Source organism: Fibroporia radiculosa, assembly GCF_000313525.1.
Source record: "Fibroporia radiculosa TFFH 294 genomic supercontigs, scaffold650, whole genome shotgun sequence".
Taxonomy (NCBI): domain Eukaryota; kingdom Fungi; phylum Basidiomycota; class Agaricomycetes; order Polyporales; family Fibroporiaceae; genus Fibroporia; species Fibroporia radiculosa.
In genome coordinates this window covers 129,791-154,070 of record NW_012133229.1, presented here as the reverse complement: position 1 = coordinate 154,070, position 24,280 = coordinate 129,791, and the positions used below count along the sequence as shown (strand labels likewise).

General features: G+C 51.4%; 8 protein-coding genes across 8 annotated transcripts; 4 read left to right on the top strand and 4 right to left on the bottom strand.

Annotated features, from left to right (window-relative positions):
- Nucleotides 1-87: 87 nt before the first annotated feature.
- FIBRA_01471 (uncharacterized protein) lies at nucleotides 88-577 on the bottom strand (the record flags this gene model as incomplete). Its single annotated transcript, XM_012323346.1, has 2 exons — nucleotides 88-432; nucleotides 500-577. The coding sequence occupies 2 exons, from the start codon at nucleotides 575-577 to the stop codon at nucleotides 88-90; spliced, it is 423 nt and encodes a 140-aa protein (XP_012178736.1).
- Nucleotides 578-840: 263 nt separating this feature from the next.
- FIBRA_01470 (uncharacterized protein) lies at nucleotides 841-1,502 on the bottom strand (the record flags this gene model as incomplete). Its single annotated transcript, XM_012323345.1, has 2 exons — nucleotides 841-994; nucleotides 1,282-1,502. 2 exons carry the CDS (start codon nucleotides 1,500-1,502, stop codon nucleotides 841-843), a joined length of 375 nt encoding a protein of 124 aa, XP_012178735.1.
- A 2,365-nt stretch (nucleotides 1,503-3,867) lies between these two features.
- Nucleotides 3,868-5,908, top strand: FIBRA_01469 (uncharacterized protein; the record flags this gene model as incomplete). Its single annotated transcript, XM_012323344.1, has 7 exons — nucleotides 3,868-3,913; nucleotides 3,981-4,147; nucleotides 4,204-4,425; nucleotides 4,478-4,542; nucleotides 4,593-4,617; nucleotides 4,668-4,750; nucleotides 4,807-5,908. The coding sequence occupies 7 exons, from the start codon at nucleotides 3,868-3,870 to the stop codon at nucleotides 5,906-5,908; spliced, it is 1,710 nt and encodes a 569-aa protein (XP_012178734.1).
- A 498-nt stretch (nucleotides 5,909-6,406) lies between these two features.
- FIBRA_01468 (uncharacterized protein) lies at nucleotides 6,407-9,027 on the top strand (the record flags this gene model as incomplete). The annotated part of the gene is made up of 13 exons (XM_012323343.1): nucleotides 6,407-6,675; nucleotides 6,729-6,832; nucleotides 6,902-7,077; nucleotides 7,134-7,260; nucleotides 7,368-7,527; nucleotides 7,580-7,684; nucleotides 7,736-7,756; nucleotides 7,809-7,912; nucleotides 7,970-8,232; nucleotides 8,283-8,357; nucleotides 8,416-8,682; nucleotides 8,739-8,870; nucleotides 8,923-9,027. 13 exons carry the CDS (start codon nucleotides 6,407-6,409, stop codon nucleotides 9,025-9,027), a joined length of 1,908 nt encoding a protein of 635 aa, XP_012178733.1.
- A 260-nt stretch (nucleotides 9,028-9,287) lies between these two features.
- Nucleotides 9,288-11,694, bottom strand: FIBRA_01467 (uncharacterized protein; the record flags this gene model as incomplete). The annotated part of the gene is made up of 9 exons (XM_012323342.1): nucleotides 9,288-9,508; nucleotides 9,554-9,707; nucleotides 9,758-10,000; nucleotides 10,050-10,740; nucleotides 10,793-10,884; nucleotides 10,937-11,117; nucleotides 11,175-11,251; nucleotides 11,312-11,520; nucleotides 11,577-11,694. 9 exons carry the CDS (start codon nucleotides 11,692-11,694, stop codon nucleotides 9,288-9,290), a joined length of 1,986 nt encoding a protein of 661 aa, XP_012178732.1.
- Nucleotides 11,695-11,934: 240 nt separating this feature from the next.
- Nucleotides 11,935-15,855, top strand: FIBRA_01466 (uncharacterized protein; the record flags this gene model as incomplete). Its single annotated transcript, XM_012323341.1, has 17 exons — nucleotides 11,935-12,014; nucleotides 12,070-12,089; nucleotides 12,145-12,210; nucleotides 12,261-12,343; nucleotides 12,393-12,539; nucleotides 12,590-12,696; nucleotides 12,763-12,853; nucleotides 12,919-13,149; nucleotides 13,208-13,943; nucleotides 13,997-14,065; nucleotides 14,122-14,318; nucleotides 14,367-14,699; nucleotides 14,757-14,940; nucleotides 14,997-15,265; nucleotides 15,318-15,584; nucleotides 15,647-15,775; nucleotides 15,829-15,855. The coding sequence occupies 17 exons, from the start codon at nucleotides 11,935-11,937 to the stop codon at nucleotides 15,853-15,855; spliced, it is 3,036 nt and encodes a 1,011-aa protein (XP_012178731.1).
- Nucleotides 15,856-16,945: 1,090 nt separating this feature from the next.
- Nucleotides 16,946-19,436, bottom strand: FIBRA_01465 (uncharacterized protein; the record flags this gene model as incomplete). Its single annotated transcript, XM_012323340.1, has 3 exons — nucleotides 16,946-17,957; nucleotides 18,011-18,337; nucleotides 18,391-19,436. 3 exons carry the CDS (start codon nucleotides 19,434-19,436, stop codon nucleotides 16,946-16,948), a joined length of 2,385 nt encoding a protein of 794 aa, XP_012178730.1.
- Nucleotides 19,437-20,122: 686 nt separating this feature from the next.
- On the top strand, nucleotides 20,123-24,230 carry FIBRA_01464 (uncharacterized protein; the record flags this gene model as incomplete). The annotated part of the gene is made up of 16 exons (XM_012323339.1): nucleotides 20,123-20,272; nucleotides 20,306-20,606; nucleotides 20,659-20,797; nucleotides 20,850-21,007; nucleotides 21,063-21,151; nucleotides 21,199-21,313; nucleotides 21,362-21,939; nucleotides 21,994-22,164; nucleotides 22,220-22,352; nucleotides 22,401-22,526; nucleotides 22,579-22,708; nucleotides 22,755-23,016; nucleotides 23,065-23,139; nucleotides 23,379-23,415; nucleotides 23,465-23,937; nucleotides 23,997-24,230. The coding sequence occupies 16 exons, from the start codon at nucleotides 20,123-20,125 to the stop codon at nucleotides 24,228-24,230; spliced, it is 3,171 nt and encodes a 1,056-aa protein (XP_012178729.1).
- Between the last annotated feature and the right edge of the window lie 50 nt (nucleotides 24,231-24,280).

Here is a 24,280-nt window from a genome sequence, read left to right as displayed (position 1 = left end):
GGGGGGGGTCAGCGGGGGCAGGCGAGCAGGCGGGCGGGACGACGTACGAGAGCGAGGCGATGACCTGGTGCGACTCTGGGGAGGGGGTCAGTTGGCGTCGCCGCCTGTGAGCGGGAGACGCTGCGCGCCTGACACACCTTTAAGCGCGCCCTCCAATTTCACGACCACTCGACGCAGAGCGCGCACGTCGTCCTTCAGTCTCCCCGTCTCGCCAATCTTGAGCAGCTCATACAGCTCGTCGTTTTCTTCTTGCAGAACCTTGGCTCTCTGGGTGAGGGCACTCACTGTGTTCGACGTCGATGTGGCGGCCGTAGAACGGCCGTTGATATGGGGCAACAGAATGGATACAAGTGCTGGAGGAAGTGTGATGGGGTCCGCCGTGGATGGGGCGGGTTGTGTCGAGAGATACTGGCGCAGGTGTGTGACCTCGTCCTGAAAGGCGAGTAGGGGTCGTGCGCCGCTGAGCTGATTGCGGGTGGCAAAGTTGAGGAGGACGTACCGTGAGTTCAGCAATCTGTGTGTCCCGTTGCCTCAGCAGAGTCTCCAGCTCGATCTCGCGTGCAGAGGGGAGCTCCATGGTGCTCAACGGACAGTGCTCGCCCGTCTCGGTGGTGAGGAGAGGGTCCGCGAGAATGCCGCCTCGACAGCGCCCTCCGCGAATATCGCCCACGTGGTAGCCGCACGCGCCAGTACCACAGTCTCCTTTTTAGGACATCTCCCGTTACACTCGGCGCCAACGACCAGCATCAGTCTCAAAGAAATCAAGGTTGAAGTTACAACGGTCCGAATACATTCAGAGATATGACAACATTCTCGAAAGAAAAGCCTCTGCAAGTCCATCTAAACAACACCAGAGAGCAAAATCTCTGAGCTCGTCGTCTTTTGTTTCTTCTTTCGACTTCCTCGTCGACTTTGTCCTACTTTCTTCCCCTTCTCAACCCCCTCCCGCTCTCCTTGTAGCCCTTCGTCATCTTCCTCGCCACCACCAATAACCCTATCTCTCCGTTTTCAGATCCATCCGATACGATACAATGAGATTTTGTGCGACGCAGGTACCACGCTCATCGTCTTCCGCGTGTCGAAGAGTCCGAGCGATGAAAGCGTGTCCCTGGCTCCAATACGTGTGTGGAGCTGGTAGATGCGAAGCTATCACATGTCGCGGAGTGTCGATTGGTCACAGACCAGGTGGTGTAATCGCGAGGGGGCGCGAGTGCGCCGCGTCGGCGGTGCTTTGTTGTGCGTTGTGCGGCGCGTATGCACGCATGGCGAGTAGCTGCCTACATCCCAAAAAACTTCTTCAAGCCAAGCGACTTGGAGAAGGACGCATTGCGCTTCCTGCCGTCGGCCTGCCCGTTCGAGGGCCGAAGCATCTGCCACATCTCCTCCTGTGTTGCAAAAGTGTCGCGGGGCGACTGGGGGGCCGCAAAGATGGCGAATGCATTCGGCGACGCGGTCGAGACGGGGAAGAGGGAGAAGGCGGGGGCAGCGACGGCACAGGACATGTCTGGAGATATAAGAGGGCGGCGTGCGGGGATGGGAGGGTGCTGGCGTGGAAGTGAAAGACTGTGGGAGGCGTGCGCTGCCGGGTCGTCTCAAACGGGGATCGCAGACGGCGGTGGGGACTCAGGCTGCCAGCCAGGCAGGGCTTAAGTACAGTGCCCGCCCTCTGGCCGCAAGCGATTCCGTAACGACATGACTGCTCCCCAACATGGAAATTTTTCACGCGCACCTACGGGGACCCACGTCCTCATATGCGCCTACTCCGTCTCCAGGAGACGGATTGCTTGACGACGCGAGGCGACGGGACGGTCCAATGGGGCGCAGCTCGACGGGACGGATGAGGCCAACAATGCGGTCGCGTCTGACGCGCAGAGGGCGCGTTGTAGGCGTTTGTTTGTGTCGCGTTGGGCACCTGACCTGCGCAAATAGAAACACACAATGGCGGTATTTTTCAGTTTCGGCCGCGTCAACAGCGCGATCGCGACCTTAACTGCACTGTTAGCGTGTGCTGACACGGACTGCGGCGTCCTTTGGCTAGATGACTAGGTCTTGACGTGATGAAGGTTCAATGAGTGAGTCTTCTGTTTGTATATGGTGCGCTGTGATGCAACTATATTCCCAAACATACGAACACGCTCGCGCGGTATGAACTAATCATATACTCTACAACGGTATCTGAGCCCACAACCACATTTCTGTCGGTGCCACATGTGTCGTTTCAGCTAATGCTGACATCTTCGATGTACAGATTGATGGATCTCTTGGCCGTGCAATTTCCCTGTCCGTCAGCATTCGTGTGGATTCCAATATGAATGATCTCAGCAGGTAAGCGGTTATGCCAGTCTTGGATTATCTACAACACCTTCCTCTTCCATGATGACACTTTATTCACACTGTATGAATGTCAGTTGCTCTAAGTACTGGCGTCTTGAATTTTCCTTCTACAACGGTATCTGATATATTGCATCCTTCACTTCTTCCGTCATGATGCATTGTGCTGACCATCTGCTCTGTCATTCATAGAGGATTTTTATTTCAACTGTGGTAAGTTGTACGTAGAAGTTGTGTCAACGTCATAGATGGTCATGATGTATTTGGCCTGCGGATGATGCTCATTAATCCGTTTCGCTTACGTTTGAATCTGCATGCTGTATGAGTGATCGTGTTCAAGGCCGTGCAGACTCTCGCTTTACTTACGTAGTGATCTTCAGTACATAGTTGTCTGACATTTTGCGGACATCTGCGGTGAATACTATTGTACTAGACCATTCATGATGTAGGCTACATAGATCTATCAGAATATGACACATGGAAGGACATACCGCTTCATACGGTGTCTGGCTAGATCGTGGTCTAAGAAAGTACCAAATGCTCGTCGTCAAATGCATCGGGAGGAACTTGGCCTTGTATTTGGCTAAGAGCACCCTTCACGATATACAGAAATGAGCCGGACTTGGCTGGTGGAGGCGTTGTCTGATAGGCGACTGTTAGCGTACATCGAGGGCACTGGAACCTGTACTGTCTCTCGTGGCCATTTGCCCTGAAATCCATCATGAGTCCTGGGCTCGACTGCTGTGACCCATCGTCAGTGAGAATGTTACACACCGTTCCACCAACACCGGCTGTGACGTGGTTGCGTTGAGCTTGAGAATCCTGGCCTTACCAAGCTCACTGTCTTGACACCTAATGATGACAGCGCCATCTGTTTTTCGCCGAGGCAAAGAAGCAAGACTTTTATCTATGACAAGCTAGCGGGAACACAGCGCAACCATCAGTGTCAGCTGAGGCCGAACGGAGCGGATGCCGTTGACTCACGATGAATTCGCCGCAGATGCAATCTGCGCCGAGGGCGGAATACGGCCGTCAGCGGGAGGTCAGTAAGCGGCTGAGTGATATCTTACAATAGACTCGGAGGGCAGTTGTCGACGATGCCGTGGGCTGAGCTGGCAAAGGACGGAATGGCTCAGATCTTAGGCCAGGGTCGGTGGAACGGAACAGACCGGGGGCAATTACTGACCATCGGTCGAGGACGAGACGGCCGAACGCGAGACGACTTTGGGCATTGTGGAGGCCGCGGTGGTGGAGAGAGATGGACGAGAAGGACAGAGTGGGTGAGGAGAGTTGGGCGAGGAGAAGAAGGCAGTGTGTCGGGCGGACTGGACGAGCTCGGAGACGGGGACGCGTGGGAGTTGCCTGTGTACAGGGCCCTGACGTCCATCTTGATCGAGTTTCTCACGTGCACAATTGCCATCCTATTATGCCGCCTCCTCGTCGTATGCTGTGTTTGCTGTGCGTCTGCTCGTTTTCGTCTTCTACAGGCCCTCCTGCCTGCACAGGCCTCCCACCCAGCCTCTCCTCCCCTCCATCATGGCCGAGAAAGATGCCACTGCCAGGCTCCGACGAGCAGTCAAAGGTATGCCTCGGCGCTACTTGTGCCCGCTTCAGCCTCCTGGAGCCAAGTGCTGAGGCCGCTTGCGCAGAGAATAACCTCTTCCTGGTCAGGAGGCTCATCAAGCGGACAGAAATGCGCAATGCAGATCCTGTACACAAGCGATACACGTCTTTGACGTGGGCAGCGGTCCTTGGTCATGAGGAAACTTTTGAATTTCTCCTGAGCAGCGGGCATGACGATCCCGAAATCAGTAAGGTTAGCTGTTGGTGTTTCAGCCACATCCCACTAGTAAAACTAAATTCTGTCTCAAGGATACCGACAGCAACACAATTTTGATCCTCCTCGCCGACGCAAGACCCCCCGTAACAAACCCTTTTGGCTCCGGTCCCAGCGAGCATGACTTCCTCAGTGCTACTTTACGCATGGCGCGTCTATATTATGACCGCTATCCAGATATACTTGACTGGGCAAACGTGGAAGGCAAGACAGCGTTGCATGTGGCCGCCCTGAAGGGGAACGAGGAGCTAGTGCGGGTGAGCTCGTCTCTTCCTTGCGTTCAATTTGAATTACTTACATCGGTAAAAGATGTTGTGTGATCTCGGGGCAGATTTCGACTTGGCCGACAACGAAGGTAACACTCCTTTGCACTAGTGAGTGACATCAATCACCTGTTTGCTTATATGCTTATATGGCTCCACAGCGCTAGCGCTTGGGGTCATATTCCAGTGCGTATATTCGTGGCTGGACATGAGTTTATGGTCTCACAGTGCGACAGATTGTTCAGTTATTGATTGAACGAGGGTGCCAGTTTTCGGCACGAAACAACGAAGGATTCAACCCCTCTGATTATGCTTACTCGTGCGTCAGCTGTCACGCGTTGCATGCATTTGCTCATATGGCTCGGAATATCATAGGACAAGTACCAAGGAGACGCTCCAGGACACTGCTCGAACGCAGTTCGAGAACAACAAGAAGGCGCGGCGAAATGTTTTCGCTCAGGCCGCTGCAAGGGGGACCGAGTGGGGATCTGCGTCGGATCCGCCTGTTCCTCCGCCACCGTATGGCTTCGGGAAAGGTGTTCCTCGCATGCGAAGTGGCTCAGGGACGAGTCGTACGACAGATACCTCGGACAGCGGAGATTTGTTGGATAGCACGGCTATGCAATCATCACGCGGTCACCTCTCATTTGCATCTTCGCTTTCACCATCTCGATATCCGGCTCAGCTTCCATCAACTTCCTATTCTCCGGGTCAACCGTCGGCCAGCTCATCTGGCAGTACGCCCTTTTCTGCCGCATCACCATCCCCACAACCTCACCTACAACTGGCAGCCGCCAATGACCCAGCGTCGGCGCTGTCGCCCATTGCTACACGGATGCGTGAGCGAGATGCGGATGCCATGGAAAAGTACAAACTGCGACAACGCAGTGGCAGCGCGACCACGACATCTACAGACACACAATCACAGAATGGGTCACCTGCGGGGGTGCCCTCAGGAAGTGACAAGCAGATTAACTCGCTGGTCACCGTTGGCTCAGTTGCGCCTCGGCGGCGATTACGGCCGTCAGCGTCTGCAGCCCAGCTCCGAAGTAGCCCACTCCCTCCAGTTCCCTTGCAGAATATTTCACCCTCACAACAAGATATGCTCCGAAATCGCTCTGGAACTAGCCCCGCCACAATGAAGCATATTACGCCTCCTATGTCTCCCTCGCCCATTTCAGAATCCATAACATCATCTACTCCTACTCAAAGCACGGCGCGACCGAGACTGCGTCGGCGCGATGAGTTTCTATCGAATGACTCAACAAAGGATTTGGTCTCGCCTTCCATACCGGAAATGGCTGAACGTACCCGCACTCCCACTGCGATTACACCCCCCACGCCCCCCGCCACTACTCCGTCCTACTCTCGTCGGCTTCCATTCAACTTACTCTCGTCGCATAAACAAAGTTTGGACTCGCATGTGTCTGCCGGCAGTCACAGGAGAAATGCTTCCGTAAATGCGGTTGTCCGATGAGAGCTGTAGTCCCCCTCTTTATATTTACTGGACTGCCATGTTTCTGAATCTGAATCCCAGTAGAACGCATCAATGGTCTGTATGGGTATGTACGATTGTCGCTCACCGTTCCTCCTGTTGTGCAACTATTTACGCTTCGCCGCCGCATGTTGATCACGTCTTGGATACATAAATCATCCCGTCTGCAAAAGCCTTCGTATTACGTTTGTCCGGGCGTTTTGTACAAGTCTTCCGGCCACTTGGTCCATGTAACCCATCTGCAGCTTCCGCTGCTTGTGCAATGTCAATGCAGTTACTCGCCCACGTGGCTTATGAGGTCTTTTCGGCTACCGCCGATCGCGTGCCATTCCAGAGCCGTCGGCGGACGCGGGACAGCGTTGCATGGGCTCCTCAAGGTGACCGGCGTACAACTGCCCTTACTGGGTTCTCTTCTATAAAGTCACTGCGCGCACGTCTTATCGTGGCCGCCGCCGCCCATTTCTAAGCGGTCCTACCGCGATGACCTTCCCCACCACCGCCGACGCCGATCCCGACCCAACCACTCAGATACCCTGGCCTTCGAGGAATGGAAAGCGCATACGAGAGCAGACACAGGATATGGACTCGCCAGAGGAAGCAGGTGACACGAACAACGCAGGCCACAGCAATGGCAAGAAGTCATCGTCTGAGAGGGAGGATCCGGCTGAGCGGAGGATGTCCACGCTGGATCTCATCTACTTGAGTATATCTATGGCAGGCTCCCAGGTAGCGTGGACGGTCGAATTGGGGTATGCATCCGCGTATCGCTGTGTGGATTTATGTGACGAGTGTTGTGCTTCAGATATGGGACGCCCTTCCTGCTATCTCTCGGGCTCTCTGAGACTTTGACAAGTCTTGTTTGGCTTGCTGGTCCAATAAGCGGCCTGATAGCTCAACCTGTGATAGGTATGTGCGATTTACTTGGAGCAGATTGTGTCATGCTCGCTCATACGCCAAAATCCCTCCGTCCTTAAGGCGCGATCTCCGATGCTTCAACATCCAGATACAGAAGACGGTATTGGGTTGTGCTCTCCACAGTTGTGCTAGTGATATCCACCGTCACATTGGCGTATTGTCAGGATATCGCTACCTTCTTGGTTGACATTTTCGGAGGAGGCGCCGGTAGTTGGGATCCCAAATGGGCGAAGACGGTAAGTATACAGCCTACCTCATCAACCACCTTGTCACCCATGTTGCCCAATTTTAGGTCAAGAACACTGCAATTGGTCTGGCAATCTTATCGTTCTACTTGTTGGATTTTGCCTTGAACGCGCTGCAAGCATCGCTACGGAATTTACTTTTGGATGTCACGCCTCCACAACAGCTTAATGCAGGTAACGCCTGGCACAGTAGGATGATCAATGCAGGAAATATCGTTGGGTATGGATTTGGCAAGTATTTGACTCCGAATATGTCGGGGTATTGTTAATCTATCCTTCAGGCTTTCTTCCCCTTGCCAACATGCCAATCTTGCGTCTGCTCGGGGGCGATCAATTCCGCAAGTTCTGTGTTGTCAGCATGGCGATTCTTGTCATTACTGTGTGGATCACCTGTTTCACCCAAGAGGAGAAGGAACGCGACCCTAAACGCATCGAGAAAGGGTACGTTCATATGGCATTCTCCACGTGCTGTGAATCTGATAGGCGATCGAAGGAGCAAATTGAAGGATGTGTTAGATAATATCTACAACGCTATTGTCAAACTGCCCAAACCCATTAGGCGTGTATGCTATGTGCAAGTCTTCGCATTCATGGGATGGTGGGTGAAATTGTGTGTATGAAATAATGTGTACTCAGTCATCGCTTGCAGGTTCCCCTTTTTGTTCTATGCGTATGTATGGGTCGTCAGTCCGTTTAGATGAGGATCTCATATATGGTCTTAGTACAACATATGTGGGCCAGGTCATGGCCTATGAACTTCAGAGAGACCCAGACAAGGATACAGCAACCAGGATGGGGGAATTCGCGATGCTGATTTATAGTATAGGTAGACTTCCTTCTCTCCTTCACGTGTCAGGATACCTACTTAATGTCATGTTCACAGTCGCTGTAGCAGCTGGAGCAACACTCCCGCACCTTGCACGTCGTGACACTCGTCTATTGGCTCACGATGGCGACGAAGACGAGGATGCTGAACTCGCTCGTCTCAGGGCTACCGTTCGTGAATGGAGAGCCGAGGCAGCGCGGAGAGGACGGCCGCTGCAACTACCCTTGATGCCATTTTTCTTGAGGAATATTTGGACGGGAGCGATGTTGTTGTTCGCTCTGATCACGTTCTCTACGTTCTTCATCACCAAAGTCTGGCAGGTATGAGCATGGAGATACTATTTATAGTATTCCACTTACTCAGCATCCAGGCCATTATTGCGATTAGTCTGGTTGGAATATGTTGGGCAGTGGCTTGCTGGGTACCCTTTGCTATTATCATGGAGGTAGGAGTCCGACGGCTCATTCACTGGTCCTTTTCGCTGATTGCTTGACGTTCCACAGTTCCTAAAGGAGCGCGAGCATGAGAGTCCTCGGGACGGAGAAGCAATAGCGAGAGAGTGGACGAGACGGCCATCCCACAGCCGTACGCGATCAACACCAGCTATGCGCCGCAGGAGTGAGACACATAGCGAGCGTGCTCCTCTTCTTCAACGACGTCGGTCGTTCGACCACCAAGACTCCGATGACATGCTGCCCGAGGCTGATCCTGTCGCCGGCGGGACCATTCTTGGTATCCACAACCTGGCAATCGTGTTCCCACAATTCATTGTGCGAATTATCTATCTAGTTTGGTGGACTTTGCTGAACATATTGGTGTCTCACAGATTGCCTTGGTCTCCAGCGCCATCTTCCACGTCGTTGACGCCGACGTCGATAGCGACCCGGCCAAGCACACCACCTACTACGGTAAGAATGGTGTGGCATGGGTCTTGCGTTTTGGAGGGCTCTGTGCATTGGTATGTCTCTATGATGTCACATCGTATGCATTCGATGACTGATTGATTACAGTTCGGTGCCGGTATCGCCCGGATGGTACCACCTACTCGTACAGAGAAGGAAATGAGGAGGCGGCTGGCTGAGTTGAAGGTTCTCCAAGAGGAAGGTGCACCGTGACCATCTCCCATGGACTATTTTGTATGATTTGTGTATGGTATCGGTACTCATTCTTGGGATATTCATTGGGATACATTTGTCTGTACTACTTGTTGTGTCATTCTAATTACTTATGATTAGCAGTGCATAGTCCCAGTTGTCACATAGTCTTGTCGAGATGTGACGGCAAGGGATGGAGGTGAATGGCGGTAGCTTTCCATTCTCAAATAACATTGTATAATTGGAGTCAACTGCATTTTCCAATCAGGTGAAGGCTCACGTCACCGAAGAGAAAACCTACATGTCGATGCCACAGAACGTCTATAAAATAGGCGGACCGAGACTGGGTTTTCCCAAACGCGGTGTAATTCAGGGATTTTTTTAAGTGATGCAACGTTTTCGGGCGTATCGTGTCGAAATGCTATCACCGCAACTGCGTTGCTCTTATTGATAGACGAGACCTCCCAGTATACGGATGTACCTTCCGCGCCTAAAAGACTACCTGCATAAACTATGAGACATTGACGGTGACTTTTTGAAAGCTTACCCTGCTGAAACTCGGGCACGAGATGCTGAAGAACCATCTCGCCATCCTCGTCTTCAAGGGAGCATTGGCCTGTATGTAGCAGGACTTGTTTCTCTACCAAGGCACCTTTAGGTAAAGCCGAGACAGTCAAGAAAAGGATCGCAGCGTGCGCATCCTATGACGAGAAGCTTGAGGACCCGCCAGCCATACATGCACAACCCTTACCTTGGCGTATGAACTGGAAGCTGCTTTTATACGCGGCGTATCAGTTTCATTAACCAGCCAGTATGTCGCGTTTTGGGTATGACCTGTCCAGCCGCCGCCGGAGTTGGATCGCAACATATCTACCACGCTCTCGACGTGCTTGAATGATAGCGCAGTCTCAAGAGCCAGTGAGGGCGGAGAAGGAAGTAGTAGGTTGCTCGGAATCAATCCGATCTGACCTGATATGAAGACGCGCTCGTCTACCTAATACAGACGTCAAAGATGGTTGAATATAATAAACAGCCTGATTTACTATGATTGCTTGTGAGTACGGTCCTATATTTGCAGGGGCCCAGTAGCTCAGGCTTTGTACATGTAGCGCTTGGCGATCCGTGGGGGTCTTCTCGACAAAAGAAATGCAATCGAGTCGGATCCTCACAGGTGGGGGCAGGTCCACTGCAACGCATGCACGCGCAGGCGGGCTCGTCCCAAAGTAAGTGGCATAGACGGCGTTCACTCTGGAGAACAGGTCCATAGAAGAAAGGAAGACGTTGATGTTAGTGCAATGTGAGAGCTTCAGTGAATAGTGGTGGAGTATATCTGCAAACTTGTTATAATTACCAAGATATGAGGACACAAAACGTATACCTTCCAATTGCTGGAAGCAGGCTTGGACTTCCTCCTCTATAGTCATATCTGATTCACCTGTTCTCGATACATTCGCAACGGTCACAAAACTACCCACTTGCTGGCTGCGGATTAGTGGTAGGGGTTCGGCACCATGTAGACTACTGAGATATGAGCTATTTGGCACATCAGCGGTCGTCGAGACTTGTTCTGCAACTACTGCGCTGAGCTCTTGGTATGACTTTGGTAGAATATGTGGAATCGCAGGATTCGGAATCTCACAGCTTGATTTCGATTTGAGGACGGCATCCTTGATACGAAGGTAGGCAACCACGGCAAAGTCGCCGTCAGTGTGAACAACCGTCTCAGTGTCCTGGCTGGATAAAGAGCGGTCCGTGGGACGACTGAATAAACAGGGGTTCGACGTACATGCTGATTCGCTGCTTGAACAGAGGGCAGTCGAGAGTTAATGTTTCGTATTCACCACCCTCCCCGCAAATGTGTGAACCGTATAAATCGTTCTGGAGTGGAAAGTAAGTTTGGCGGACAGAGGCGAAGACCCCTCTCGCGCACAAGCTTAAGCAAAGTCTGCTGCATTTCTGCTAGATTTTTTCCAAGGTGTTTGACGGTGAGTCCGATACCTGCAACTTTGATTAAAATCGCCTCCATTCCTGCTTCGATCATTTCTGCAAGCAGCTCGGACTGGTCTCTTTGCCACAGATAACAGAGGGGCGTTAAGGCCAGGCGGCGGCATCTACACAGGTCTACATTGAGCATATTACGAGTCCTGGCATTATTTGTTGTTCCTCACACATGTTCAACTCGTACTCGCTGATAATTTGACAGTATTGCGCCTACAGAGACGCCTTCAACATCAGGATGTCTATCCTGAAACGTTAAGGCGTCAACCCATAGCATCACAGGATCAGGCAAATTTGTCTTCATTACTTTGACTAGAGACAGTAACGCGTGTAAATCCTCAGTCTCATCCCCGATCACGCCGACGCCTCTGGAGGGATCTCGGTGGCCGTATTCTGAGCCTTGTTCAAGAGCCATCCCGGATATGACTCGTCTATACAGAGGCACATCCAAGGCGCGAGCAACTAGCTCTATAGCATCTTGACCTACCGTTTGGTATAGATATGAATCGATTTCTTCTGATGTAAATGTAACGTTGTAGGGAAGCGAAGTCCGATTCAGGATGTAGACTAACCTTTGCCTTGACCAGGTCCTAACGAGGCGGCGGCAGCTAATTGATGTCCATTTCGTGCGCAGTGTAAGAGATTGTAGCAGCTATCTTTACCTCCACTCAGTAAAGCGACGTATTTCATGGCAGGTTTTTGCGGTTGATTGAGTGAGTGAGGGAGCTTTAGCTGTCACAGGCAAACCGCGATCACATAGTCCAGAGAAAGTGTCGGCATTTACCGTTTATGGAATGACGGGCGTTTGCTTGGTCATCCAAACCGGGGATGCTTAGCCACAGCCCGAGCTTCATTCTCCTTCATCTGACCCCATACTGCTCTTGTATCTAGCTTCTCCAAATTATCAAGAAAATAGTGTAAATCATCAAGATGTCTACGAGTACGAACATTCCGGCAGCGATGGACATAGATGAAGCCGCGATCGACGAAGGTCTCTACTCTCGGCAGCTGTGAGTTGGTGAATATTTCTATGGATCTTTGACGAAAGTCTGAACGCGTTCGTAGTTATGTCCTCGGGCATGAAGGTACATGTGCCTCACCTCTGGCTCTGGCTCGAGCTGATCGTTGTCATACATCCAGCCATGAAGCGTATGGCTGTATCTAATATTCTCATTGTTGGAGTCAAAGGCGTAGGAATTGAAATAGGTTTATACTATTGTGCTTTCCCCCCGCAATGATTCTTATCACTTTTATAGCGAAGAACGTTGCATTAGCGGGAGTAAAATCGGTTACGATCTATGATCCAGACCCAGTGCAAGTGCAAGACCTAAGCAGTCAAGTTGGTAATTGATTCGACGCGTCCTATCCTATTTCTGACATCTGTGCAGTTCTTCCTGCGCCCCGAAGATATTGGGAAGCCTCGTGCTGATGTTGCTGCGATGCGGTTGGCAGAGCTCAACGCGTATGTCCCAATCCGCAATCTTGGTGGACAGCCAGGTAAAGAAATTACCGTGGATATGATCAAGGGCTTTCAGGTAAGTGGGTGTGTGTTCATTAATCATTTGATATTCTGATTATGTGACAGGTCGTAGTCCTATGTGGAGCGAGTTTGCAGAAGCAATTAGAGATCAATGATTGGACTCATGAGAACGGCGTTCATTTTCTCGCAGCTGAAACTCATGGATTGTTCGGGTATGCACGCTATTTCCATGCCAACTTATGTTCTTATATGTAAGGCTCTCATGCATTCTTTGACAGCTCGGCATTCAATGACTTTGGACCTAAGTTCACGTGTGTGGACCCTACTGGCGAGCAGCCTCTCAGCGGAATGATTGTGTCTATTGAACGGGTGCGTACTGATAGCTACGGTGAACTCTCTGTTCATCTCGCTGAGATTGTAGTTGTTATGCATAGGATGCAGGAGGACTTGTCACATGCCTTGACGAGACCCGCCATGGATTGGAGGACGGGGATTTCGTCACATTCACAGAAGTGCAAGGAATGGTTGAGTTGAACGGCTGTGAACCTCGCAAAGTCTCTGTGAAGGGGCCGTATACTTTCACCATCGGTGATACGTCAAATCTGAGTGAGTACACGACAGGTGGGATATTCACGCAGGTCAAGATGCCAAGAATCCTCGAATTTGTAAGTGGCAGTTAATTTTTCATCTGCATGAGGTGTCAACACTTTTCATTTTTCATAGAAATCTCTACGCGAATCGCTGAAGTCGCCGGAATTGTTCATTACCGATTTTGCTAAATTCGATCGACCTGCTACCCTTCATGCTGGCTTCCAAGCACTATCTCAATTCCAAGCTCAATATCAACGCCCTCCTCGTCCGCGTAACGCGGAGGATGCCACCGTCGTTGTTGCCCTTGCGAAGAAGCTAGATGCGGACGTAGATGAGAAGATAATTACAGAGCTCTCGTATCAGGCCACCGGTGATATCTCACCGCTAGCTGCTGTCATTGGTGGTTTCGTTGCTCAGGAGGTCTTGAAAGCATGCTCGGCTAAATTTACCCCTATGGTTCAGCATCTCTATTTCGACTCACTAGAATCTCTCCCCAACTCACTTCCCACGGAAGCTGATTGCCAACCTATTGGTTCTCGATATGATGGCCAAATTGCGGTTTTTGGAAAGACATTCCAGGAGAAGATATCCAACCATCGCCAATTCTTGGTCGGTTCGGGTGCTATCGGTTGCGAGATGCTAAAGAACTGGAGCATGATGGGTCTTGCGTCAGGTCCGAAAGGTGTAATTCATGTCACCGATCTAGACACGATTGAAAAGAGCAACCTCAATCGTCAATTCCTATTCAGGGCCAAGGATCTGGGTAAATTTAAATCCGAGGTAGCTGCTGCTGCCGTAGCGGACATGAACCCGGACTTGAGAGGCAAGATCTTGACCAATCAGGAACCCGTCGGGCCAGATACCGAAAGTACGTTTGTGTGGCCTCCGATCACAGTATTTGTGTTAACGACCTACGTATAGATGTCTATGGGTCCGATTTCTTCGCCAATATTGACGGCGTTACAAATGCGCTTGACAATGTAAAAGCTCGTAAGTGCGATCAATGTGCCCGCGATCGAGTGTCCCTGACTCTGAGATGGGTAAAGGCCAATACATGGATCAGCGATGTGTTTTCTATTTGAAGCCTCTTCTTGAATCTGGTACACTTGGAACAAAAGGCAACACGCAAGTTGTTATTCCTCATTTGTCTGAGTCATACTCTTCGTCACAAGATCCCCCGGAAAAGGAGACGCCGTCATGTACAGTCAAGAATTTTCCCAACGCAATACAACATACGATCGAGGTTTGTCTCGATCTTTTGATGTTACAACTTTACTCATGTGTATTACAGTGGTCACGGACAGAGTTCGACAATTTGTTCGTAAAACCGGCGCAGGCAGCGAACTCTTACCTATCAGAGCCGAATTACCTCGAGAACAACCTCAAATATTCTGGCCAGCAGAAGGAGCAGGTTGAACAAATTGTTTCTTATCTCGTGACTAACAAGCCTTTGACATTCGAGGAATGCATCGTCTGGGCCCGTCTGCAGTTCGAAGAACGATATAACAATGCCATCCGGCAGCTGCTGTTCAGCTTACCCAAAGATGCCGTAACGACTTCAGGCCAGCCCTTCTGGAGTGGCCCCAAGCGCGCCCCCGATCCGTTGACATTCGATTCCAGTGATGTGCGTCAGAGAAATTGGAATGATACCTCCTGCTGATGCCCTCGCTATTTGTAACAGCCTACCCACCTCCAATTCATCATTGCTGCGGCCAACTTGCACGCATACAACTATGGCCTTCGCGGGGAGACAGATCCTGCAGTTTTTAAGAAGGTTGCTGATGCGGTCATTGTGCCGGAATTCACCCCAAGGAGTGGCGTGAAGGTTCAAGTGAACGAGAATGAGCCAGTACAGCAAGATTCGGGTGCAGGCAAGTAGCCCTTGTTCTGCTTACTTGGACGCGGTTGACATATATTTCAGATACTGGCGACATCGGTGACGTTATGAAGCAGCTGCCTGCTCCGTCATCTCTCGTGGGTTACCGTTTGAACCCCGTCGAGTTTGAGAAAGATGATGATACAAACTTCCACATTGACTTCATCACCGCTGCTTCCAACCTTCGGGCTATGAATTACAACATCACCATAGCTGATCGTCACACCACGAAGCAAATTGCTGGCAAGATCATCCCAGCTATCGCCACGACTACGTCCCTTGTAACAGGTCTAGTGTGCTTGGAGCTATATAAGGTTAGCATTTCTGCCTCTGTTATGGGCGGTGTTGACGTTGCAAAAATTCCAGATCATCGACGGCAAAGACAACCTGGAAAGCTACAAGAATGGCTTCGTCAATCTTGCACTTCCATTCTTCGGATTCTCTGAGCCGATTGCAGCGCCCAAGAATAAGTATGGAGAGACGGAGTGGACGCTCTGGGATCGTTTTGAGTTCCACAATGATCCTACACTCAAGGAAATTGTGAACTTCTTCCGGACCAAACACAATCTGGATGTGACCATGGTCAGCCAGGGCGTTAGCATGCTGTGGAGTTCTTTCATCGGTAAGAAGAAGGTGAGTAGCGTCCTATCAAGTCTCCATGATGTAGTCTCTTATAACTGGCGAATACCACTCAGAGCGAGGAGCGCCTGCCAATGAAGTTCAGCAAGCTCGTCGAGAGCGTCAGCAAGAAGCCCATTCCCCCTCACATCAAACATCTCATTGTTGAGGTCATGGTGTCCGATGAGGAGGGCGAGGACGTTGAGGTGATAACATCCAACCATCTTAAGCATTGACAAGACTGATCCAATAATTTTAGGTTCCCTTCATCGTCGTGCGCTTATGAATGGAGAAGCTATGTAGCTAGAAGTCATGTCTCGGGCAATCCATGTAGCATTACATTCAACCTGTAGTTTTTTGTCGCAAAGTTGTGATATATAGATCCGTACGCATACGCAAACGAGTTGCAAGGCGCCTTAAATCACGCCGAATATGCGGCATAATCGGTCTCCACTATTGTTAACGACGTATACAAGCAAGGAACGGCTTGAAAGCCGGAGACACAAAGACATAACTACCTATGAACGATGAAGCACGACACTAGGGTGGAGGGAGGAAGGTGTGCTTCGTGCGTGGAAAGCGGGAGGGCACGTGAAGGTGGAGGACGATGTAGGTACGAGAAGCCCTATACGAACGGTCTGTCGGACGGATATGATGTGTATATGTTTTTGCAAATTTTCAAATGTTTTTGTGAATTTGCGAAAAGGGGTTTGAGAAAGAGGACAGTGGAACGTGAACGTCGACATCAGAAGAAATCAAACAGACGTGGAAACATTAGGGGATGTGAACGTCAGAATACCGTAGAAATCTGTACACAACGAATTTCCAACACGAGGGATGATGAGAAACCGGTATAACCGTCCATTGAGGCATGCTAACCGCGGCATGGCGGAACAAGAACAGCACCGGATGTCTTGTATTTCTTCAACGGCGCAAACCGATGAACCCGCTATGCATCCAAAGGAATTCAGGGGAATCAGTCAATATATACGATGCGATGGTGATGTCAATGACGATGGGAAGCCAGGAAAAAGGGAGGCAATCCCGATGGACAGGATGGATATGTCGTCGGAAGTTGGGAGAGCCCAGGAGAGACGGGATGTGAAGAGACCGAGTATCAGGCATGAGACGAAATGGAATCGCAAACGGACAAATCAGGCTGACACAGGTAAGAGAGTGGCGAACGAACTGCCTCGCGCTGGCGCTAGGTAGATCGAGTAGGCGTATAGATACAGGGTGTCGACAGCCAGGAAATTAGAGTAAATGGTTGAAGAACTGGGATCGTGTGCCAATCTTCAAGCGGCATAGAAGAAACCGCGCAGCAGTCTAAACTCTGTCTGGCGCGAGTCTAATGGAGGGACGTTAATGAGATGCATTCAAACTTTGAGAGCTGTTCGATGGTGATCAAAGGGTCTGTCGTACAACGACGGATAAATGGCAGTATCTGCCACGCTCCATCGAGACAAAGCCGGAGGAGGTTGGGGAACAAAATGGCTCTCGGTGCCACGGACATCGCTATATCCGAGATCGAACCTGGTCTGCGAATACGATCGGAGGCGGTTGTGTGTTTGCCCAGCTACAGCCTGAGTATACGATAGCGACTGCGATCGAGAATGCGACTGTCCAGCCGGATGATTGAAGTCATAGGAGACGTAGGACGGCTGAGCATGATACACGGGCTCGTGAACAAACATCGGTTCGGGCTTCACATAATAACCTCCATAGGACCAGGCTGAACAATGAGTATCCATCACATGGTGAAATGGAAGTGGCAGTGGGGGCTGTTGTGTCATTGGCATGTGGACTATTGGCTGCGGCGCGACATATTGCTTGGCCGATCTGACATTGTCACGAATGAGTGGCTCATCCGCCTCGGGACTCCATTTTGCTGGAGGAGGGAGGCCACGATCAGACTCGGTTGGCTTGTCGTGAGCATGAGTTCGGTGTAGAGATGATGCGCTGCTGACACGACGTTTCGGCAAATATTCTTCTCGAAGAGGTCCATCCTCGTCCAAATCGATCTCCAATGCATCGATGCTATCCTCGTAAGGATGAGGTGCATGCGGCCCATCCCGCTTCTGATCCTCGATACTGATAAAGACTGGCTCTGGGAGAGCTTCAGCCTCGCCGTAATGACGACCGGGGCGATGCATCGAAGCATCTGTAAGCATCTGTAAAGCCCTGCGCACTATGGTGTGAGGACTTGTCGAGGGCCGGGAGATAGGCTGGGGACAGGTCTGCGATCTCAACGAAGTGTGGTACGCCAATAAATGTGAAAGCCAATCCGTCCACTCTGGTGTAGAGATGGACAGATCATACTGAAAGATATCCAGAGCAAGAGATTCGAGTCTGTTGAGCGACCGTATCGGGACATTGGATATGGTATGCCTGAGAAATCGGTCGTGAGACGTGATATATACAAGCGAGAGACTAGTACCTACCAGGTTTTGTTGGAAAACGTATGGTCGTCCAGCCACTTGTTGGCAAGCATGCATCCGAGCAGAATTAGGCGGAACGGTGCGTACGAATCGATGACGTCTCTGTCGAAGCTAAGGTGTGCTTCACCCAGGAGTTCGGCTCGGAAACGTATCTCCTTTCCGTGTCGCTCGCGGTCCAGGTTGACAGGCCCAAAAAATACCGGAAGACGAACAATATACCAAAGGGCTAAGAAGATGGCTGACGGCTGCAATAGTGTTGAGAGTAACATGGAATGAGTTGACGTAGCCAAGTGAGTCGGAGGAGCGGTAGAGTATTCTCTGATGGACGACCTGCCCAGTGTGGTTATTGACATCATCCACAAAGAGCAAAAATCGCTACTTACATTCCTGTATGGGAAGAGGATAGACTCATCCCAGTCGTGCAGACCTTCCAGACGTAAGAAACTATCCATTCCGAAAGCGGCTCCGCTAGTTTCTTAAATGTGGTGCTGGCAGTAGGGGCAACGACCGATTCTGGTCCAGGCGCAAGAAGTGATGGTTGGATCTGAGGAAGGCTGTAGGCTTGACACTGGTGGCACTGAGAACCACAGCATTCGCCTGGAAAGGCATAACGCATCCCTCGACCCACCTCTGCAGCGTGGCCGGCTTTATAAGAGGGAATCAACTGAGCAGCGGCAACTTCCCTGTCAACATACTCGGCGAAAGGAGTTGCAGGGCCAATTGGGCTTGATGCAGGGTCTTGTCCGCAGGGCGGCTCTGGTGACATGTCCTCGAAGACCGGAGTGAACGCCCCACGTTCATATCGCTCGGTGGGGAACAGATGGAAACCCTCATCGTCATAGTATGATCGAGGAGCCTGCTCGTTATACCCGTAGTTGCGGTCACTCGGCGCAGGGACCTCCACATCCATCTCGTCATACTCTTCGTCAGAGGATAGAAAAATACCGTTGGTATGTGCATCGACTTCGCATTGCCAACGATGAGGACGAGGCGGAGCTACATTCATAGCATCTTCCATGTTGACCTCGAATGCTCCGTACATGTCGGCGGCTCGGGAAGGCGAAGCAAGATCAGCAGTAGCGATGAGGGTAGAGATGGGCGGAATGCACGCTTGCGCGGACGCTCCTTTAATGACCGCAGCGTTATCCGCAACGGTCAACCCTTCCTGAAAACCCTGGCGAACGAGTGCCGGGAGCTGGCAAGAATCCTCCTCCCAAATGCGACGAGGCTTATTCCTTCTCCACGATGGCAATGAGCTGATCCACTCGTCTCTAGTAGCAAGGGAAGGGGGTGGTCCGCGAGGAGGCAGAGGCAACGAGTGAGTCAAATGCTGAAAGACTGACTGCTTAGGATCAGAGCCAGCAGATGGATTGATCTTGATTACTGGGTGCGCTGGCTGCTTGAAATAGAGCGGGACAGGAACGGGCATCGGCGAATTAGGAGAAGAGGGGGGAACCCACAGCTGCGGTCGTGCGCGAGGCGAAGGGCCTTGAGGTGCGACGACTGCGGGAGTAGGCTGGCGAAAAAGAGACAAGGGGGGTCGTAAGGTATGTCGTGAACAGGAGAAAAGGTAGAGAGTCGGACAACGATAACAGTCGATAGCAGAAGAGGATGTGGCAAACGCGCAGCGAAGGCGTGCCTTTTAGGATAGTCGGTGAAGGAGAGAAAGGCAGATGAAGGTTGTGGCCGTTCGAGCTACTTTCAGACCAGCCAGAGTATCTCTAGGGTGATCAGGTGAACGCCCTCTCCTGTCGACGTCGTCGCTGTCGTCGGTGGTGAGGAGAACAGGGAACTGGCAGCGAGGGACCGACGGAGGGGGGTCGATCCAGGGGGCCAAGTGGTGGTGGCTTGGAGAGGAAAAAGTCGAGCGAGGGGCCCTTAAGGCCTGCTTATGTAAGCTCTGCGGGCCACAAGCGGATGCGACACGGACGCTCCCCGGCTCGGGCTCGTGCAGGCGAACACAGGGCGAGTATCTCGACCGCAGCTTCCTCCCTTCCCACTTCGCTGCTCACCCTCGCACAGCCTTGGTGCGCACGGCTTGCACGTCCTGATCCCGTCTCCCAGGCGCCATCGCTAACGCGACCTCGCGGCACGCCTTCGCGTCTTGCCGCCATCATGGCCTTTCCCCAGCTGCCCTCTTACATGTCGGGCCCTTCACAAGACAATGCCTCCTCCCAGGTCAGCCTTGATTCCATCACCCTCGGCCAGCTCAAGGCCATGGTCGGCTCCGCTCCAAAACCAAAGGCACGTGTCTCCACTCTCGTCGTCAGTGGCTCCCTTGACGAAGATGTCAAGTAGCAGTCCTATTACGACTTCAAATATGACGACGAGGACACCGTTCTCAACGAAATCGAGGAGTTCTATTCGTATGTCGAAATGCCCCAGGTCGCGGAGAACCTCAAGGCCTGGGAAGGCTCATTCCCTGGAGGCAAGCGCGCACGTTCTTACTCTTCCTTTTGTCTGACTCATTACATAGTCTGGATCGAAAGCTCTTCGGCGCAGCGGAGGGCTCACGTGGAGGTACTCCTAGAAAGCCTGGAGCATCGCGACGCCGAGATCCGGTTCACCAACGCTCGCAGGCTGCTTTACGTTTTACAAGGTTTGACACTATCCTGCATTCCAACACCGCGTCATGAATCAGATTGAAATAGGCACCTTTGCGGAGACAACATCTCCGGAACACCAACTCCATTGGATTTTTGAGAATTGTAAAGTCGCTCGTTCCGCTAACGGACTAAGTAACATTGTTGAGGCCATCAAAATTGCGAGTTCGAAGCACGATCTACTATGGTGTGCCGTCATTCGACGTAATGGCTACGTCTCGTACTCAGAATCACTATAGCGGCCTGTCTGACACTGACGCTGCTCGATTCAACATTTCTGCCCAGGAAAAAGCAGACTTCATGGAAGAGGTTACCACAGAACTCTCTGTCTATCTGGGCATGTTGTACCACATGGTAGAGGTATTCAAAGGCCATGATGACTTTGCCGACGAACTGAGTAAGTCTTCCGGCATCACTCGACGCCTGTTGGCTTGTGCTTATCATGCGCGCAGTGAGTCTTGAGCCCCCGTTGCCGGTGTATCTATTCAACACAGTTGCCGGCCTGCGGGACAAGAGCGCCAAGGGATATCCCGTCAAAAAGGTTAGTCTGATGTGCGATCATGACTCGCCTGCCTGACGGTCCATCAGCTACTCCTCGTGCTCTGGAAGACACTTCTAACCTGTTGTGGTGGCATACGTGAGCTAACACGCTCTAAGCAGCTCTCACGAGAGATTTCTGGCCTCCCGCCTATTCCAGACGAAGGTGTGTACATTCGTACATAGCTACGTACACCCTTTGACGCGTGATCAGCGGTTCCGATCAAGGCTTCACCCCTCGATATAGAGGCCTTTCGCCAGGAGATATCCGTGAAATATCCGACATTCACCCCACCGCCTGCACCGGTTCCCGTCGCTCCTCCCGCTGCCGCTGCTGTCATCACATCTAAGCTCGCACAAGCGTACTCGCCTATCCCAATTCGTCATCATTATGATCATGATGACAATGAATCGCAGCAGTCAAACATGGGATCCACTGCGCAACACCCATTCTTCCCGATGCAGCAGTCGAACTCTTTCCGGCCGATGCCCCAAGCAGCTACACCAGCTCCATCGCCCCCACCCTCCCCTAAACCCAAGAAGCAGCAGTTCCAGACTGATCAAAATCGACCATTCCTGTTCCCGTTCTCACGTAGCCAGGCACGGTATAATAGTTCACGGCTGGTCCCGTTCGCGATCGATGAGGCAGACAAACTGTATACGAAGCATATGTACGTAAGCATGTCGCTGTGGCAGATGTGGAAGACAAGAGAAGAGTGCATGACCACAGAAAGCGGCCTCGAACGCATGCCCGGGTCAAATCCACTTCTGGAGCCGAAATTGGCGCCAACTGTAAGTGTTATGGTAATGGCCGATAGCATATGTTATTGAAGAGTTCGGAGTCAGGTGTCGCCAGAAGATGAAACATCGGATATCCTACCAGACATTGCACGGCTCGACGCCAAAATTGCAGAAGCAGAACTAGAAATGGAAAATGCTGAGTCTAGTAGTGAGAAGCGGAGGGCGCAAGAGAGGAGAGAAGACTTAATGCGACTAAAGAGAGTAGAGCAAATTTATGTGAGTCAAATGTTCGCAACGTTTTCACGTCATGATATACTAATTTTTAGGATAGAGTTCTGTGCTTCCAGTGCTTCAGGGCTGGGTTTTGGTTTTACTCAAATTACTTTTGGCCACCGTCTCGGCTTCTACTGGTTTACCTCCCTCATCTGCCGCATCTGCCGGATTTCCTCCCGGGGTGACGTCGCGTAAGCTGATAGCCCATAGCTTGGTTCATAACTGACTATTTACTTTAGCTCTTGACCAGCCCCCCGCACCACCGCCTACGTTGGATGAGATTGACGTTACCCGGCATCGAGAGATCACGTCAAAGGCAGTATCAGCGATTTTACTTCTGACGCTCAAATGGTTCAAGGTCTCTCGTAAGTTAACGCTGTAATAGTTTGCCCTTCGTACTCATCTTTTGCCGAGTAGATGTTATGAAATTTCACCACCTAGGGCAGCATTTACTGGACACCAATTGCTTATTATTGATCTTGAAGATGTTTGGCCTCCAAGAGGTCTCTACGACGGTTGTATCGAAGGCAGACTCACCCGAAAATAAGTAAGGGGAGACAGCTTCATAGTGTAATATGTGCTCATTATTCCAGTTTCTTCCGGTATTGTCAAACCCACTTCTCGAAGAACCCTCACGCTGTAAGGCCAGAAGACAGCATGCTCAAAGCTCCCCGCCAAACTGTCACGCGTGTCACAATTCTTCCTAATGGGCTCAAGCACGAGGAGGAAGTTGACTTATTGACTGACTTCTCGTGGCGGAATTTCTTCTCCGTAATCAATTTTGCGAAGATCATGCAGAAACTCTCCAAGCATCGATCTCATCGTATCAGGATGTTAGTGCAGTACAAGAGCTCTGTAAGTATACTGTCGATGTTACATAGCTCATGCTGACACGATTCTTAGGCTGTATTGAAGCGGATCCTCAAAGTACAGCATCCAATGCTCCAGCTGCATGTCCTGAAACTCATCAAAAGTCAAGTACCATTTTGCGGGCGAAAGTGGCGCCAATGTAACAGTTGCTTTACGCCAATGAATCTTTTCCAAGACTGATCGAAGGCGTTAGCGAACATGCAGGTCATTACGGCAATATACCTAAACTGCAGACCTGACTTGAGAGACGAGTGGCTAACCGGTGTAGAAGTTGACGACGTCGCGGACGCGCAGGCATGTTGTTACACACGTAACCCACGTTCTAAGGGACTAATACCTTCCTCTAGGCGCAAGAGCAAGCACTTCGGCACCTTGTCAAATTCTGTAAGTGACGCAAGCGAGTGATGCCTGGCCCCCCACTGACGTGATGTAGACAACACGAAACGGTACGGTGCCGCGGTTGCACATCAAGCCAGTGCGCATAGGCGCGCTGCAAGCATCTCCAATCATTTAGAAGGCCTTCACCCTGGTCCGGAATTGTCAGGCTTGATACGTCCCGTCGGGACACCCAACACGATTGAGGCTGATGTGTTCCCGCCGCTACGAGCACAAGCGCCGGACCCGTCCATTTTCTTGCCTTATATCACAGAAGATATCGCCTTTGAGGAGGAGTACGAGGAGTACTTGTCGGACCTCGGCTGGTCGGATGATCAGCCATCTTCCCAAGGACCACTGTTCTCTGGCACGTCCGCCTGGCATAGATTGCCTGAATACGCAACAGACATCGCAGACGGTATCAGCGATAGCGAGAGCATCGTGTCTATCGGTGAGTTGGGAGATGAAGCTCGTTTAGACGTCGGTAGGGACGACCGGGACGTTCCTGACGAGAATCTCAACAATTGGGAGGTTAGTAGAAAGATGATAAGTCCGTGAGACAGCCGTTGCTGACGATAATCCACTAATAGCACATGAGCCCCAAGACCATGGCGGCGCTCACGAAGTCGCCTGCGCGTGGACGTCGTTCTAGTTCGGGCAGCGGTGGTCTCCGACCCGTCCTTCCGTTCGAACTCGATGCAAGCAGCGCAGTTGCTGATGATGATGACGAGGAGGAGCCAGAATTTGGGCCCATGCCGCGGGAAGCATCTGGACCATTCCAGGCCGGCGCAGGCGTGGATGAAGTTGAATATGCTTATGGGTAAGCTACCCCAGACTTGCTGCTTCTCTGGGGTACTGATCTAAATCTGCTTAG